The sequence below is a fragment of the Chiroxiphia lanceolata genome, chromosome 1, assembly GCF_009829145.1.
Source record: "Chiroxiphia lanceolata isolate bChiLan1 chromosome 1, bChiLan1.pri, whole genome shotgun sequence".
In the NCBI taxonomy this organism is placed as follows: Eukaryota; Metazoa; Chordata; class Aves; order Passeriformes; family Pipridae; genus Chiroxiphia; species Chiroxiphia lanceolata.
In genome coordinates this window covers 105,085,716-105,103,636 of record NC_045637.1, presented here as the reverse complement: position 1 = coordinate 105,103,636, position 17,921 = coordinate 105,085,716, and the positions used below count along the sequence as shown (strand labels likewise).

At 36.7% G+C, this 17,921-nt stretch overlaps 1 protein-coding gene across 2 annotated transcripts in view; it reads right to left on the bottom strand.

Moving 5' to 3' along the window:
- The window catches only part of CNTNAP2 (contactin associated protein 2), a 1,030,565-nt gene that overhangs the window by 187,423 nt on the left and 825,221 nt on the right, over positions 1 to 17,921 (bottom strand). For both annotated transcript variants that reach the window (XM_032681831.1, XM_032681841.1), the window contains one exon: positions 7,389 to 7,545. In XM_032681831.1, coding sequence (XP_032537722.1) covers positions 7,389 to 7,545 — 157 coding nt within the window. The remainder of the gene's footprint in view (positions 1 to 7,388; positions 7,546 to 17,921) is intronic.

The following is a 17,921-nucleotide window of genomic DNA, read 5'->3' as shown; positions in this document are numbered from 1 at the left end:
TCTGTTGGTGGAAGTTTCAGCTCAAATCTACCAATCATTTGGAAAAGAAGTGCTACCAGCTGTATTAAACATAACATTTCCTAAGGTCTGAATGCTTGACTTTCTGTCTTTAGTGTCCCTCTTCATGAAGATTTTTATTCTGTGCCATTACATACTGTCACACTGCTAAATTTTGATTGACTGGAAATATATTAACATTAGATGCTGATGTCAGTGTACAAAGGAACTTTGCAAGGTAACCCTGAAAAACCTACAAAAGGCTGTCTGGATTTGTAGGAGTACAAGAAAAACAACCATATGAAGTACTGCAATTTGTCAGCTAAGCTTCCCTGCCTCCATCCATAAAACTAATTTGCGCCTTAAGCATAACTAAAAAATAAATTTTGGTATTTCAACTTTTATTCAATTAAGAGATGTAATTACTGCACACGAACACAACATAAAACACAATTAATTAATGTGTTTTCTGGTCTGTCATGTCAAAGATGGCCTTTAAGCTCTGCAAAAATGTTGAATTACAGTTTTCAAAGTGGGGTGGTGATGCCTCAGAGTTTTTGATTTTTTAATTTTTATAGATTTTAGAAGTAGTTATGTAGTGGATGTAGATTTTAACATATCAGTATTTCCAGTAAAAGTAACTACAGCAGCACATAACTCAGGTATCATTTCCACACTGAAGTCACCATTATCCTCTGACAAAGCGCTGACATCCTCTACCAGCATAATTAACATGCAGTCTCTTACTGTCTTTACTGTATTATATCCCTTACCCTGTAGCATAATGTTTACACATATCAAACCTCATCCCATATCAATCCCTCAAAATTCCACTAGCTGTTTAGTCTTCTTTTCAAAGTAGAACTGTAGAAAAACACCTTAAGGCCTGCACCAGGAGACATCACGACCTTCAAGTCCAGAAGTTTGGAGGAACTCCAAGGACTGTGCGTGTTCCGAGGAGGACGAAGATGATGAAGGAGGGGTCCCAAACTCCCCCAGACTCAATATCCAAAGGGGTGTGCCAGGGGTGGAATAGGGTAGAACCGGGGAGTGGACAGAATTGGGATTGGATGGACATTGTTATAAAACCATAGAACCAGTGTCCGGGTATACACGCAGGGGTATGTATTCCTGGGGCCTGAGGGCTCATTAAAAGCTTCTGCTCTTCTTATCTCCTACACTAAGTTGCCCTAGAGTCTTTTTTTCTCCTCAGTCTTTAGGTAACAGTGGCTTAATTCTACAAAATTTCCTCAATTTCTAGGAAATTGTGGTTCATCATCTTTATCAGATGTGAGGCAAAAAAGTAGGACATCACAAATCTTACTGGATTCTTTTCTGTTAATTTTTTTCTTTTCTGGTTTCACATAATGCAATGTATTTTCTTGTTAAATACAGGTCTCTCTATTTTAGCAAAAGGTCTGTTTCACAAGTTACTGTGTAAATATATGGTTACCTTATATAAAGATTTTTGTATGTTATCAATCTGCCTCGTTAAGTTGGAAATTTTTCACGTAGATATAGATATAAATAGATGTATATGTATATATAGGGTGTTTCTAGTCATGCAAGTTCCTCAATACAACTTTTATAGTCCTTTAAGTCCTTTTAGATATATTCATATTTGTTTGGTTTTACATTTTCAAGATTTCACTATATAATGCTACAAATAGTAACTAAATTGAAAGCAAATGTAGTCAAGTAAAGCCAACAATAAGTTCTCAGTTTGGTTTTGGTTTTTGTTTTTTACAGAGAATGTACAACCTAGGCACCTCTGATCATATAGCACCTCTGAGGAAAGTCCAGTTGCTGCCTACATAGGAAAGTAACTGAAAAAAATATCCAAAGACATTGTTATCAGCTTCTGATGAAGGACAGAAGCCAGTGTCATGTAACTAGACAGTTCTCTCTGCATCAGCAGCTCTGTTACTGAGAGCCCACAAGGATGAAGGACAGATGGATTTTCAGAAGTGCCTAAGGGAGTCAGGAACTGAAATATCAATGATTTCGATGGTAATTAGTACATACTAAACTTAAGCCTTGGTGTCTACCTATAGCTCTAAGAGGCTTTAATATCTTATTATATCTGGCTATAAATGACCTACCTGTCACTGCCACAGCCTCAGGCTGGCATTTCAAGATCTACCATATTCCTGTCAGTCAAACAAGTCATGTCATTTTGAGGTCTGTTTAGTCATCTTTTTCCAGGACCTGGAACTTTCTTCTGAAACTCACTTTGTAGGAGAAGAGCTGTGAAGGGAAGGGGGGATGTATCCTACAGAGCTTTCTAGAAAACACCCGTGGGATGATGGATAGAGTTAAACCTAGAGGGGATTCAGAATTTTAAGGTAAAAAGCAGCTGCAACTCCCTGGATGGATGGAGGTTGACACGCTCTGCAGTATGACAATAAACATCTGCTCAGGGAAACAGAACAGAGTGTGGAACGAAGTGGAGACTATGTGGCCCTCCTCCATTCTAATCCCAGCAGAATGGGAGAATACTGAGGTACTAAGACCTTACAGTACGTCTGATAAGGGAGAATCAAGATGTTCTGCTGCTGAAGCCAAAAACCATGTCAAACCCCCTCCTCAGGTGCCAAACCACAAACACCACCCCCTCTCATTAGGTACATCAACTGGAAATAAAAAGTATTTTTGACTAGAGCCACTCAAACTCCACCCAAACATAAAGAAAATAGTATTGGAGATAGGGCGAAAGTGGGAGACCTCCACCAAAAGTGTTGGGATCAGTCGATGGGCTGAGTCCATCTTCTCTCCCCCCAGAGGGATGCCTTGGGTGAGAAATATGCTCTACTTGTGTTAAATGCTGCTTTTAGGCTAGAGCTTTTGCCTGTGCTTACCCCGTAGTATATTAGTTAGATTATTTCGTATCAGAGCTTGTGCTTGCTTAGTATATGTATCAGTAGATTGCTGAAGTGCATTCACATCACAAAGTGCTAAATGAAAAAGATTCCTCTGTCACTTTTTCTGAGTAAATCCGTGAACAGTATCATATTATGTCTTCAGACCTACTGTGATTGCTATGTAATAAAAAGTAAGGAGCCTGTGGTGTAGAAACTTTGGCCAATCTGAGTGACTTTAGGGTCAAAGGAGATTAGGAATCAAAATTGCTTTACAGATCTTTACACTTGCTACTTAATTGGTACAGAATTGGTAGAGTGTGTGTCTCTACAATGCCAGCCATTTTTTTAAGGAACTGTCTAAATTGTAATAGTAATGTTTTTTTTTTTTTTAAAAGCCCTACATTTTACCTAAAGTTACTCATATGATTATGATTTTGTTTAACAGGAATCCAGAGAAACTCTTGTTACTAATAACAAGTACCTTAGTAGATTTTATTCTCTCAGGATTGAGGCAATCTGACTTTGAATGTCAACCACATACTCTCTTAAAAATGATCTTTGTTAGGAAGCAAAAACTAACCTTTTTATATAATCTGAATCATTTAACTCTGAATTAATTTAATTTTGGACAGTAATCAAGGATAATTTTGGACTAAGGATCATTTTGGTAAGATTACTCTGGGTGAAGCTCTTCCCACCTATGTTTTTGTTTCTTTATCATGACAAAAATGATTACTTAATATTTACATTGCAGTAGCAACATGGGTTTCTTTTAAGAATATGGTTCTATTTTAGATGATGTGTGCAAATACACATAAATTTGAATTACATATCACTGACAATATCTACCATTTGGCTTATCTACCATCTAGGCATGATAATCAACACATTAGGCATGTGCTAAATAGCTCTACAGCTATTTTATTCAAATAGGCAAGTATAAAGTTGCTCAGTGAAATTTTAAAAAGCATTAATAGAACAACTGTCCAGATGTAAGGTTTATCAAGCTTATGGTGTATGCTAATGCCTGGGAAAAGTTACACTGTAATTGAACCCATAATTAACACAGCTGGTTCTATACTTACACAAAATTACTCACACACTTGGTTAAAAAACTCAAATCAAACCAAACACAAATTGTCAGAAAAAGAAGCATTTCAGCCTGCCTAAAGAGCTTTAATTTGTATCCTGAACCTATCACCATGATACAGTCCTTGACTTGTCACTGATTATTATTTATTCCAGAGGGCTCCAGCATTGTTCAGTATAGGAGGCAGACAATACTCACTTCGTAAAGCACTGCTTGCTCTCCAAATTTATTCTCATGCTTCAATATGTAAATCCCATTTTAGGTCTAATGTGTTATTTCAAATCTTTCTAGAAAGACTGCCTTTTCTCTTTGGATTTTTTATAGTGTTCATTACTACAGCAGATGATTGCTTCATATATCTATTTATCTTTACAATACCTCCATGGGCTACGATCTGGCATAATTTCCATTCTACAGTTTGGATGTTGAGGCTGAGAACACATACTTAGCGCTCAATCTGAGATTCCTACACACTTTTTTTTTCTTTGAAGGATAGCATAGATACACTGAGAGAGAATGATCCCTTATTCTGGTTGCAGCTGTGAATGTTTGGTATTTCCACAAAGTAGACCTCTGGGTTTCCAGTTAGATACCCAGAAAATGAGGATTAAACTACTGACTGTTCTGTGAAGAAATGGTTTATGAAACTTCAGAGGCATCATGCAGGAATGTGGTTCCAGAAGCAGGGTTAGAATCCAGTTCTCCAGGGGAGCATTCTCCTAGTTTTGCTGTGAGATGATTCATCAAACTGTAATTCCTTTCTTCATTTCTAACACAATTTCTAATTTCTACAATAAAAACTGTGGACAATATTCTACTTACACTACATCATTCTGATTCAGCCTGAGCCACTTTTCAGTGGCTCCCCAATCTCCTTTAAAAATCTCTGTGCTGAATCTCACTCTTCCTTTTCATTTTCACAAGTTCCATGCAGCAAACTTCTTTTCTCATTTTATTTCTTTACCTTTTCTAATATAGTTGCTGCTGTGGCTACTGACTTCTCCCCACTCTGTCTTCCCCCTGCAAACCCTAAATAATGCAAAACAACTTTTCCCACATTACCTGGGCAGGAGCAGAACATCATTGTCTGCATAGTACAATCTAATGCAGTGCTCCCAGCTATGGATAAGATATGCAATTACGGCAAAAGTCCCATCTGGTCTCTCAGCCCCATTTCAGCCTTTACTCAGCCCTTCTGTTTGAGGACTGTAAGTTTTTCTAAAATTAGTTGTGCTGATGAGCTATAGTGACAGCTGTGGCTAGTTGTTTTGCCAATCTGTGAACTGAGACCTGTCTGCTCATCATAAACGGTTGCAGATTCTGTGGTCTAAACCGGGAGCTGTTTTGCTGTCACCAGAACTGAGTACATCCCTGCTGGAGGCCCTGGTTATATTCTGGCCCTGATGCTTGAAGTCATCAAGCTCTCTGCTCTCAAGCTCACTTGCTTTTTAGATATTGATCAACCTGGCTAGATAAAATTCCTAACTAGGACTCCTCAAAATAACTCTCAAACCCAAAAGGTATGACTATGGAAAGGACTAGATTTTGCCAAACTGAAAATATGAATCTTGAACAAAATGCCCTTAAAGACTATAATAAGGCATTTGTTTCTTCCTGTGATTTACATACATCACAGATTAGAATATAATACCCAGCTGTATAATTACTTTTCATAAACAGTCCTGTAATAAACTGTAGTTGTCCTGAAAAAATTATGATATGTATTTAGAGAAATACTGTATAAATATATTCTTGTATGAATTCTGAGTAAACAGCTGAATATCTTTTATGATAACCCTATCTTAGACTCAAATCTAATAATTGTATGAATCAATTTATTGGTAGAATACAGATAATCTTGGTGTATATGGGGGTGTAGAGGTTACAGAAAAAGATTATTTAGTGAACACTGCTTATTAAATTGCCATTTGTGACTCTTTGAGAATCTTCAAGAAGAGATCAAAAGTCAGTGCTATTTTCCCTACACATTTCCCTTAGTGTAAAAGAAAACACTCAACATATGGTACGTGGATATGCATCCAGTGCCCTGGGCAATGAAAATTTTAAGTGCTCCTAATTCTACCATTATTGTAATCATTATTACAATATCTTTCTTTTATCATTACCATTTTGACACAGAACCAAACCTACCTCCCTCCTGCCACATTGCTCTAGTGCCTGTACTTGAGTTGGAGTCCTCTGACTTTATATTCTTCACTTTGTGTATAATTCTACCTCTGAACTTTGACAGCATGTCTGATTCCCCTGTCTCTAATATTGACTTCTCTATCTCTGTGGTGTTCTATAATTCACCCCATATCATAGCTAACAACAAACTATTCTAACAATGTCAAAGCTTTGGGAGGCAATGTCTTTAGAAATATTTGATTTTCCACATCTTAATCTATAATTTTTTCATGGCCTGAAAGATTTCTTTTATTACTCTAATTTTGTATTTTTCGTACTTCTTTCTTACAGATCACACCAAACTGGGAACAGTGGTTGATATGCCAGAGGGTCATGCTGCTAATCAAAGGGATCTTCACAAGCTGAAGAAACAGGTACACAGAAATACAATGAAGTTCAACAGCAAGGAGTGTAAAGCCCTGCACCTGGGGAAAAAGAACCCCATGCACCAGTATATGTTGGGAGCCACCCAGCTGCGAAGCAGCTTGGCAGAAAAGGTCCTGAGAGTCCTGGTGGACACCAGGTTGAACATGAGCCAACAACGTGCGTTTGAGGCCAAGAAGGCCAATGGTAACCCGGGGTATATTAGGCAAAGTGTTGCCTGCAGGTCAAGGGAGGCTACACTTCGCTGCTCAGCTCTGGTGAGGCCACAATTGGAGGGCTGAGTCCAGTTCTGGGCTCCTCAGTACAAAAGCCCAATAGCTTCCTTCAAAATACAGAGCCTTGTTCTATCATACATGTTAAGTCTAGTTCTTAACACATTTTTCTCATGAAAGATGGATAATGAGGGTGAGAGGCAATAGATGAGTGATTTCAATTCATATCTCTCACATTCAAATGCAGCAACAACACCATAAAAAGGAGAAATTCCAGGGAAAAAAATGAAGTTGCAGAGATAAAATTAGTACTGTATTGTAATAGAACTGAATCTGATGGAGACAAAGTTACATTGGCAGCTAAAATGCTGGCCTTTCTTGTGAGAACTTACCTTTGCAATTCTAGCATTCTTTTCTATAGCTCAATGGGCTTGAAAACATAAATATAGTCCTTATATTTGACAGTTACAGATACCATGAATAAAATGGAAATGAAGACATGGATAGGTTGCAGGAGGGATCACAAATATAATATTTTCGCTTTTGTTCTTTGGTAAGAAAGGAAATATAGAAAAAAGAGATATTCAAAGTAATGACAGTGTTGTAAAAGTGAAGAGATTTGGTCATTCTCATCCTACCACTTTGTAAACCACTCACCATTGCTTATAATCAGCATCACAGTTGCAGTAGTACTTGGGATCAGTACAGTTGCGTTCGATGCCGCAGGCACATTTTTGAATGCCAGGTCCTGATCCGCCCCAATAGTAGTGCTTCTCATTGGCTTTTCCAACCCACCAGGTATATGGATTCCCTTCTGCAAGGAATGAAAATGCAAAGTTATGATGCATCAAAGAGGTAGAGCTCCATAATGCATTGACTGAGCTTAGCTGTTTAATATGCAAATGCTAACAACACATAACTGGAGCCATCCCATATTTCTGGCAAACAAATGAATTCATCATTACTGAGCAATTCAAAGGACCTTACCAGGTAAACAGAACACATTTTCTTTTCTTGCAATTCATGCAACTTATAATGATTGAAATTAATTATTTTTTATCTTATATGCTCTTTGTTTAACTTTTTAGTTACTCTCTGTTTATATAATGAAAATATGTGCAATTCCATAATTATTTTCAAACTCACATAGTAAGCTATCAGATGGATTATTTCAATATTTGAACACAAATGCTGCATGGAAAGATAAACTTTTTTTATTTTGTATTTTATTTTATTTTATATAACAGCTTTTAATTGGAAATTATTCTGTCTTCACTGGAAAACAAACATGTTCATCATGCTCTCTCCAGCTTTTCCAAAACAAAGTGTAAAGAGATATTATCAAACTCCAAAAGCATCTTAATTATTTTAAAAAAAATATATTTTTTAAAAAATTAATAATTTAGCAAAAGTGTTTTGAACTTTGATGTAATCATATTTCTTGGAATTGGGTCTGTAACTTGATATTTCCATATACTGCTGTAAGTTTCTTTCCAATCCTTTTGGACTAACTAAGCCTCTCATGTGTAAATAAATAAATAAAATCCCTCCACTTTAATTTCTACTTTGAAAAACTGCCCTTACCAGATTTTTTTTTTTACATCTGGTTCAGCAAGACACTTAAATATGAGCTTAACTTCAAACACATGTGAATAACTCACTAAATCTCAATGTACTTATCTTAGTGATTTTTCACATTGAAAAATAATGATTAAGCTCAGCCTATAATCATGTTTTTTAAAAATGTCTCTTTTCTCTCATCTAATCCACTGTTTGTATTTTTACATTAAATCAAATTAAACTATTTGCATGGAATTCACTTAACAATAAATTTTACAAGTAAAATACTACATAATAGGTATTCTACTTTTGATAATTTTCTGTTTGCACATCTCACACATCCCTAAAAAACTACATGCATAATCCTTAAAATAGCCAGTTCACTTACTACAGGTATACATTGAAAGTAATTCACACCAAACTCCAAAGTAAACTAAATTCCAGAGACGAAGAGCACAATCAAATATATTTACACATGTTTAAAGAACACCAAATCCCAAAAATACACAGCTCTCTGAAAACACTGACTTTTTTCAATGTTCTTGAATGGTTAAATATCATACAAAGTAATGAAAATACAGTAATGTGAAAAATTCGTGGCAGCTGAAGGTTTTCATTAGATGTTGTTATGCTGCACAGTGTGGCCATTCAGCTCTAGTGCTAATGCAATGGGTATGGTAATAGCATGACTTTATTCTAGACACTAAATTGGTCATTTTAGCTTCTGTGACTCAACTGTCATGGAACTAAGTGCTGCAAGTTAGAAGAACGTGCCATGTGAATGCTGTAGCAGCATTCCCAACCTGCAATACAATCTAACAATTCTGACAGCACGTAGCACTGGCTTACAAAAGACTATTTAATAAGTATTTAAGAGTAAATGTTATCTTTCCACAGTGAATGACAGAACTATTTTACTGATACAGGATCCAACTACAGCATTAATGATATCTGAAACGCCTATTTTATTTTTTTCCCATCTCATGTTTGAAGCTAGTTTTTATAGTGTAGTGGCAATGCTGCAGTTTTGACTGTTACTCAAAATTCTCTTTGTTTACACCCTTGCTGTCAAGTGAAGGATTACATGATTCAGTCAGCAAGTAATTCACTGGGAAGCAAAACTGCTAATTAAAGCACCAGAAAAAAAAAATTACTTAGAATTGTCAAAAAGGGGATTAAAAATTCAGAAACAGGTAGAATAACTAAAGCAGATGAAAGTGATGGCAGAATTACAGACTAAAGTGATGGTTGTCACAGACCATGGTGACAGACACAAATGGGGCATGTTTGAACTCATCTAATTGACAATTGATACACAGTTTTAAACCCACAATGTATTCTAGCAAAGCCAGAGCTATTTTTCACATTTATTGTTTTCACTGTGCATATACACTAGCTAGGGATGCGGCCCCATTTGGACACAGGCTTCTTCATTCAGAAGAAAAGACCTACACAAAAGAATTTAGAAATACACTAACACGCATGTTTAAAAATTCCAGAAAGGTCAAGGAGGGAATATAAAATTTTAGGGGGTTTGCATTCAGCATATTTTCTGCCAGACATCCCCACAATCGATAATCACAGCACTGCTTTGTGAACACCACTAACAGACTGATTGCCCAGCATGTTATGCTTGGGCTTGTGACAGAGGGGATCTTGGTAGACAGCTCTCATTAGCTGGCAGCCATGCAGTGGGGCAGACTTCCCATTAGGACATAACCCCACGCACAGGAATAAGATGAGCCTCACACTAGATCATCCTGCACCACGGTGTCCATATAAGGTTTTGAAGCTCCTTAACCATCTATGGTTAATAAAAGAAAAATGTGTGGAGATACAGTTGTGTCCCATTTGCTCTGTGACAGACAAATGAGAACAGCCCTCTGTGGTCTTCCTGCTTCATGTCAGCCAAGAAACAGATGAGCAGCATTTTGTCTAAGGTTCATATGCTTCAAATCAGGAATGCTATGAAGTTATATTGCAGACACCGCTATGACTGGGCATAGCAAATAGTAAAACCCTGCAAATGCAGAGACTAAAAAAAGCAACAGAAAAGAAAGACTAGAAGGGAAAATGATGTATCATGCAGGAAAAAATATTTAGAAACAGGATCACTGTTCCCCTCTCACACTTCACCTTTTTTTGTACATCTATAGTCACCTTTTGAGAATGTAAATCTTTCTGCCCCAGAGCCCTTTGGTTTTTTTCTGCTTTTAGAAGCTTTTGGAAAGGGTTGATCCAACTAGAAAGAGCTGTACCATACAACATGAAGTCCAATCATTAAAGGATGTTATTCTAAGCATCACACTATTTTATCATAAATTATTATTCTGCTAAAATATCAATAGTATTGGTCTTAATGCATTAAAAGTATATACATTCAGTTTAACAACAAAAAACAGTGCAGGGAAAAAGTTATATATATAAGTTTTCAAGAGTATTGCAATGAGAAGTAGTAACAGAAAATATTTCTTCTGGCTTTTAAGATATCTTTTCTTATGTTAGGAATAAATTTTGAGTGATGGGTTAGCTTTTTAGTTGTTGTCATTGATTGAGTGCTTCCCCCTCCCTGCACCACCCCCAGGTTTAGCATTACGAGAAGATGGAGCAGGACAGAGACCCTCTGCCTGCATGGGGTGTTTTAAAGTTAAGTCTTGATGCAGAACTGCTCCTTGGACAAAAAACAACTCTTCCTCAAGGGCTGCTGTGGGAATTGTTTCAGTTTGTATGTACTGAGTTATGACCAGGATGCCTTTCCACTTCCCTTCCACTTTTCTGTCATCTTCCTGTGCAGAATATTCAAGAAAAAGTAAAAACTAAGGAAACTTCTTTGTATTCTCTCAGAGAGTCATAAAAAAGTGATTTTTTTTCATCTCATAAATGTATCTTTGTGTGAACTATTTCATTTAATATAAAACCATACTCAACAAAAGTTAATGTAGTATGAACAGAACTCTTAATAGTCAATAATATATTTATTTCTAACATTGCTGAACAGTCTCAAAATGTATTACTTTTGGAAGTACACTTTGTATTCTACTGAGAATTTAATATAAACAATTGGTTTTATTATTTTTAATGCAACTGAATAATTAAACTGGTGCTCCTTTCAATATTTCAGGGCTCTTACTTCTAGCTGTTCACTATTAGCAACTGAAGCAGCAACACTGAAAGAACGCAGATTAGGGAACTCAATTAAGTGGACAGATGCTTCATGGCACTCTGCATTTAGAAGGCTCCATTGAAAATACAGCCCTCAGACTGCTGAGGACTGTATTTATTTGTAAATTACCCAGAGAAGATAAATACTTGTCTTTCATTAACCATATACCAAATTTTCCTCCAGCCTCTTCTTTCTTCCTTCATTAAAAGACAGCCCTTTTTGTAAAAAGGCTCTGCAAAGCCTGGCTGACTCCCATGGCTACCGAAAGAAGAGTGGAAGTGTGCAGTTTCTGCTGAAAGAAAGGTGGCTGTTTTCCTCTTCAGCAATTATTCTTAAGCACCTTTTCCAGCTTCTGTAAACAAACGAGCAACAGCAGTGAACACCCAAGGCTCTCTCTTAAGTTCTCTGCCCCAGCTCTTTCCCAGTTCTAGCACTTCGTTTTGGGAAGAAATTAATATTGGCAGCCCTGCTAAGAACATGGCCTGTCTCATTTGGAGTTCTATGCCTGAGAGGGGGAATGGGAGGCAAGATTTGGAGAAAAGATACGAGTTTTGCTATTACCTGTGGTTGATTCTCTTTGCACTCTCTCATCATTCATTTACTGTGTTAAGGATGCTATTTATTCTGCCTATTTATGTTAGTGTCTGTTCACAGAACTGCTGTTCATGAATTTGCCTAATTCCTTTCTGAAATGGTATATTCTATCTACTCTGCAGCCTCTCGTGGTGAATCAAAGCACCCACTTGCTCTGGATAAGGATTATCCTGCTTATGCCTGTCAGGAAAGTTTCCTGACCTCTGTCTGGTCCTTAGTATCGAAGGGAATGGTTTATAAAGAAATACTAGGAACACTTTCAAATGGAAGTCAATGACTCAGAACCTCTGAAAAACGAGATTGGTGAAAACTACTAATTGGGGAGCCCACCTATCTTCAATAACTACATTTAGCTGTTCCTACGCAAACAATTAGGTGCTCATTTACTGGACTGGTAAAGTTTGAATTGAACTTTTAATTTTATTTTTTTTTTAATGTGTCCCTTCTATTTATCCATTAATATTAAATGTTCCCTAATAAATATTAAGGAATGTCAACAACAATTACACAACATGTATAATTATTATTCTTCTCAGAAAAAACTCTTTTGTTCACTTCTTCATTTCTTTTGAATGGGACAGGTTGAATCAATTACCCAGTTCTTATTATTAGCAGAATACGCCCAAAGGCATCTTTCGAAAACATACTGCAGTTTTGGACACCTAAATTAACCATAGGTAGAAATGAAAGCTATTTCCCAGGGATAATATAAAATGATGAAATTAGAGACAAAAATTAAAAAAAGTCAACCTGTACATGTGGAAAGCCAAGCATAATTCTTCTATTTTTGAATGAAATACATGTGCATTTTCCGTTAAGCTACACTATAACACACAGTACCTTTAGCCTCACACAAGGGTAACTCGATTTAAGATAATGGCTCATTAACACCTGTGCAGGAATTTTATCTGATATTGCATTGCAGAAACAGACACTGAAAGAATAATTTTGTCACCGTTTGAAAAGTTCAGCATGCTAAAGTGGCTGTGCGCTTCATGGCTTTCACCTTTCTTCTTATTGCCAACTTTTTCCTCACACCATCAGCAGTATCTATTCCGCTCAGGTAAAATAATTTTAATGAACATTGTGAGACATTTACCTCAGCTTTTGAAGACTTAGTGTTTGGGAAAAATGAGCAAACGTGGTTTGATGTCACTCATGCATTAAGTACATCCACATGTTCCAATCTCGGATTCTTAAAGTCCAGAGTGTCAAAGCTGGGAAGGTTTTGCTGACCAAGTTTACTTTGTGCTGATTTGATTTTTCCTCATCTTTATTATTATGTGCATGCTTAGGGCCATCAAGAAGCTGATTAGACACTTTGCAGGTTTGCTGCCCCTGTCCCGTGTCTCGGAATTGCCCGCCCAGACTCAACATGCAGCTGGTGAGGAGTTTCATGACAAGAGCGGACACTGCCGATTGAAGATGCTACACTGTAGAGAGATTCTGCTGCCGCTTGCAATCCGGGTGGATTGTGGGCACGCTCTATCAGATTAAGTGATTACCCAGAAGGCTGAATGATTTGAAACTGAGAGAACAGAACTCAGAGAAGAGTCTGTCTGGCAGGTCACATTTTCATATTTCAATGACAGTACCTGTGTAGAAACTGACTTTTAAAGTGAACTTTCTAAAATAAAATGAGAGTTCTTAAATAATATCTATATGTGGTTGTATTGAGATTGTTTTTATTTTAATTAATGTTTTACCAATTTTCTATTTTTTTTCCAGTAGTACTTCTTGCTCAGTAATGTGCATGGATTTAATATGACAATTATAAGCTAAGTCAATTCTTATGCTGTTACTGTCATTTTGTTAACTCCTAAATCATTTTTCTTTGCAACCAAATGGGAAAGGTATAATGAGTGGTTAGTATTTATAAGTAGAGGTTGTATCTTGGTAATCATTCCACTAATGAGCAAGAGTTAAGATTAGCCAAACCTTCATGGCAATACAAATGAAGCATTTGAGCACATTAGAAACTAGGGGCAGAAAAGAGAGATGCAAAAAGAAACCAACAAAAGGAAAAGAACTTAAAAGAACCCTTGGCCATTTCAGAAATCTAGGAATACCTAATTTATAGCTGCTTGTGCATTTACTGGAAATATGACCTGAAAATTTTAGTTTGCTATTTATGATAATTTTCATTTTGTATGTTCTCGTGAGATTTAGTTCTTTTTTTCATGGTGCTAGTATCCAATGATTTTTTTTTTCTTTCTTTCTTTTACTAAGACTAGCCTCAAAGATTTGTTTTCTTTATAAGCTCACTAAGGTGTTTGTTCTATTTGAGAGTACTATTTATTTGCAAAGGCTATTTAAATTGTGTGGAAATTTAAGATTTAAATTCTGCTCAGAAAGAGAACCCTCAATCATGTCCTACTTGTTTACATCCATCTCCAAAGTATTTTAATGCAACAGTACTTAGAAAGAGATGTGGTTTCTTTTCCTTTGTAAGATATTCAGTTATACCTCAAAAGTAATCTATAAATGGAAAATGCTCTTAAGATTTTAAGAGAAAATGAAGATAAATATTGGAAAATACTTGTGAAAAGCATCCAAAGTGTCAGTAAATGTTAATATAACACATAGTATTATAAGAATTAATTGCACATAGCACATAAGAATTAATTGCTGTTTCCTTTTCCTCCACAACCATAAAGTAGTGCATTTTGCAGTGGAGGTAAGAATAACCATCTCCACAACTCAAACTAGAAGAACTTCCATGACCTTCAATATCAGGAGCCAGAATCAGATGTTCAAGTGTTCAGCCAGGAGCTCTAGCTTTCCCACTTATCCTGAAAGAGAAGACCCCTGTGATCAGTCCTCACCATACTTAGGCTTCGATTATGTTTTGGTGTATAAATACTGACCTAATTGAGAGGAGCTCAAACTTTCTCATCAATGTCCAGTAAAGACAGAGAAGAAGGGAACCTATTCAAGCGCTTGAGAAATAAAATTGCTGCCTGCTTAATTATGCTCCTGCCTCACAATGATGGCCATTACCATGTTCTTTACTATATGAAAGTATTCTTGTGTCCTTGTATATTTGCCTGTTAATTTTTCAAAGAACATATTTCATACACGTATATATCAATTTCAAAATATAAAATAACAGATACAGTATCTTTTCCCAAATAATAGACATTTAGTGTAAGCATCTTTTCAGTAAGGCTACAGAGGTACTCCTGGTAATTGAGTCTGTATTTTTGTTCTGATATCAAAACTGTTTCTTAAAATGTCAGCACCTAGATCCACAAATATGTAGGCAAAGATGACTTTTCTTTCAGAATTAGAAACCTATAGAAAGATCAGGAGGGAGAACTGTCATATTGATGTCCACTGGCATCATATGAAAAAGCTTTCTGACAGCTTTATTTTGCCATCAGAGAGATTTATTCCTTGTCCCAGCTCATGAAAAGCTAGTACAGTACAAATGATTCTTTTTCTTGTCAAGACTCATATTCCAAGCTGCAGCACTACTAACCAAGCCTGACTTGTTATTTTTCTTGGAATCAGGTCTCAGTGGTGAGATTTAGCTGGGGAAAGCAGCTGTCAAATGTCCTTGTATGCTATTATTTGCTGGGTTTTAAAGTGAATTCATTAAAAAATCACCACATCCTCTCCTATCCTTAACAGCATGGTGTGCCAGACTTGCCGGCGTTGCAATTAATTGTGTACTATAAATTCACTGCATCATTTAAGGCCAAAGAACAGTGTCTTTGCTTAAGGTAATGCTAAGAGAAAAAGAAAAAGTAAGTATTTCTAAACAGTAAAGTGTCATTTGAGAGACAAAAAGAACATTTACAGACGTAAATATTCTAATAAAGAGGGATCATTATAATTTTTACCATGCGTACTGAAACAGTGGGCTTATGACATTTGCTCTGTGAGGAGGGCATATGGGAAAATCACAGTTAGAAAATGTAACTGCAGTCTGAATAGGCTTTTCACAGCTAGTACTACCCAAAAAAGAACAGGTGCCAGCAACAGCAAAGATGGGAAAGTCTCACAACAAGCTTACAACTCAGCCTGAAGTTTGCCCAGCCAGGTCATGACAAAATGCATATGCCCATGTCATAGTCTTGCAAAGAACATGCTAACAATACATCAAAGTATTCCATGATTTTCCTAAAGTGGGGGAATGTTTTTTTGTGATAAGTGTATAAACTTATCTCTACCCAGACTTGATGGATGGGTAAATAGCATACACACATACATGTAGCCATTTACACTGAAATTTTGCAGGTTGATGCAGCTAAAGACCCCAATTTATTTAACTTCTTAAAAAGGATATAAAAAAGCCCAGAAACTCATCTATGATATTTCAACAGTAAAGTGATGCATTTTGAAGTTTTCTGTAGCCATAGCCTCATTTAATGTCAGAGTCTCATTGGGAAGATTTCAGAAATTATGGTTATCAGCAAAACAATGACTACACTTATAAATAATGTGGTTTACAGGGATTGTAAAATGAAACTGAAATTATTACATCAAACTGAGTCTAAAAAGAGGATAATTTATGCTGTCCTTCTATACATTAAGTGGCAACAGGGTAAAAGCTAAAGTAAGTTCTGTAAAAAGTTATGGCAATTACAGTGGTATCACAGAATCACGTCATGATCTCATTCTTAGATTAATTTGCTTGCTGCTAGTATATAATGAAGACAATCATAACATTCCTTAAATATATTTAGAATAGCTAAATAATTCTTGGGATCTTGCTTCACACACCCACATAGGAGGGCCTTTAACCTATGTGGAGAAGAAAATAGGTAACAGTCTTATGTGTACCTACATCATTCAACATAGACTGTCTAGCCTACATGGAGCTAAATATGTCAACTCCTTAAGAGCTGATGCCATAATTTTGCTAACAAAGGAACTAAAACTAGCAAGATGCCAGGGTAAATTAACCTACACTCTGGGAGAGCAGAACTGACGAAAGCTTTTTCTCCAAGTGCTCTCTCCTTGGAGGTCCCATACCATTTGCAAGCATTTTTCCTTTCGAAATGTTGGTCCCTGCCCCCAAGCAGTAGTTTAAGTTGAAAGAAAAAAGCCATTATAAGAGCCAGAAGGACTTCAGGCTTCTCTCTACCCATGAGAACTTAATATCTGGCACTTCATAAGGAACATGGACCATGGCATTATTGGAAATTGGTTTTGGGGAGCACAAGGGTTTTCTTTTGTTGATGAGACTGCTGCAGCAGCTGCTGCTGCTGTCGATTTTCTTTCCCCACTGACCCTTGAGGAGCCTCAAAACAATCAGCTTTACTTCTTCCTTTCCATTGTGCCTCTGCTGCTGTATTGCAAGGCATGAATTCTTGGTAATAACACTGATATTCCTGTGTCAGATCACGCCGTTTAAGAAAATTCATCGGTTTTTTTTTTCTTCCAATTACACAGTGTGCATGGACAGTCATGAAGATACAACTAGCACTAACATATGAATACAGACATTAACCTGTTTGCTTGGTAGCACCACCACTCCCAAACTGCTCATCATTCCAAATCTGGAGGGTATCCTATCCTTTGGAACTAAAAATGACACAAAGGTCATCACTTGTAATGTGCTGTGTTCCATACAATAGCAGTGGATTTCAAATGAGGGAAAAATGACCCAATGAGCCTCAGCACTGAGGTTTACAACAGGCTGACTATCAAGCATACTCAGTTTGAAATAAAGGAAGCTACACGACACAAAAAATATCATTCTGAGACCAATGAAGATTAAAGCTGGAGGTCCAAAACCAAGCCATCTGTTAAGGAGAAGCCGTTTGAAACAGAAATGGAACATGTAAAAGAATAACACTCTCAAAGAAGCCCTCTCGTCAGAATGCATTTTCATGTTTCCATGTGTCTACAATTCAAACCCTATA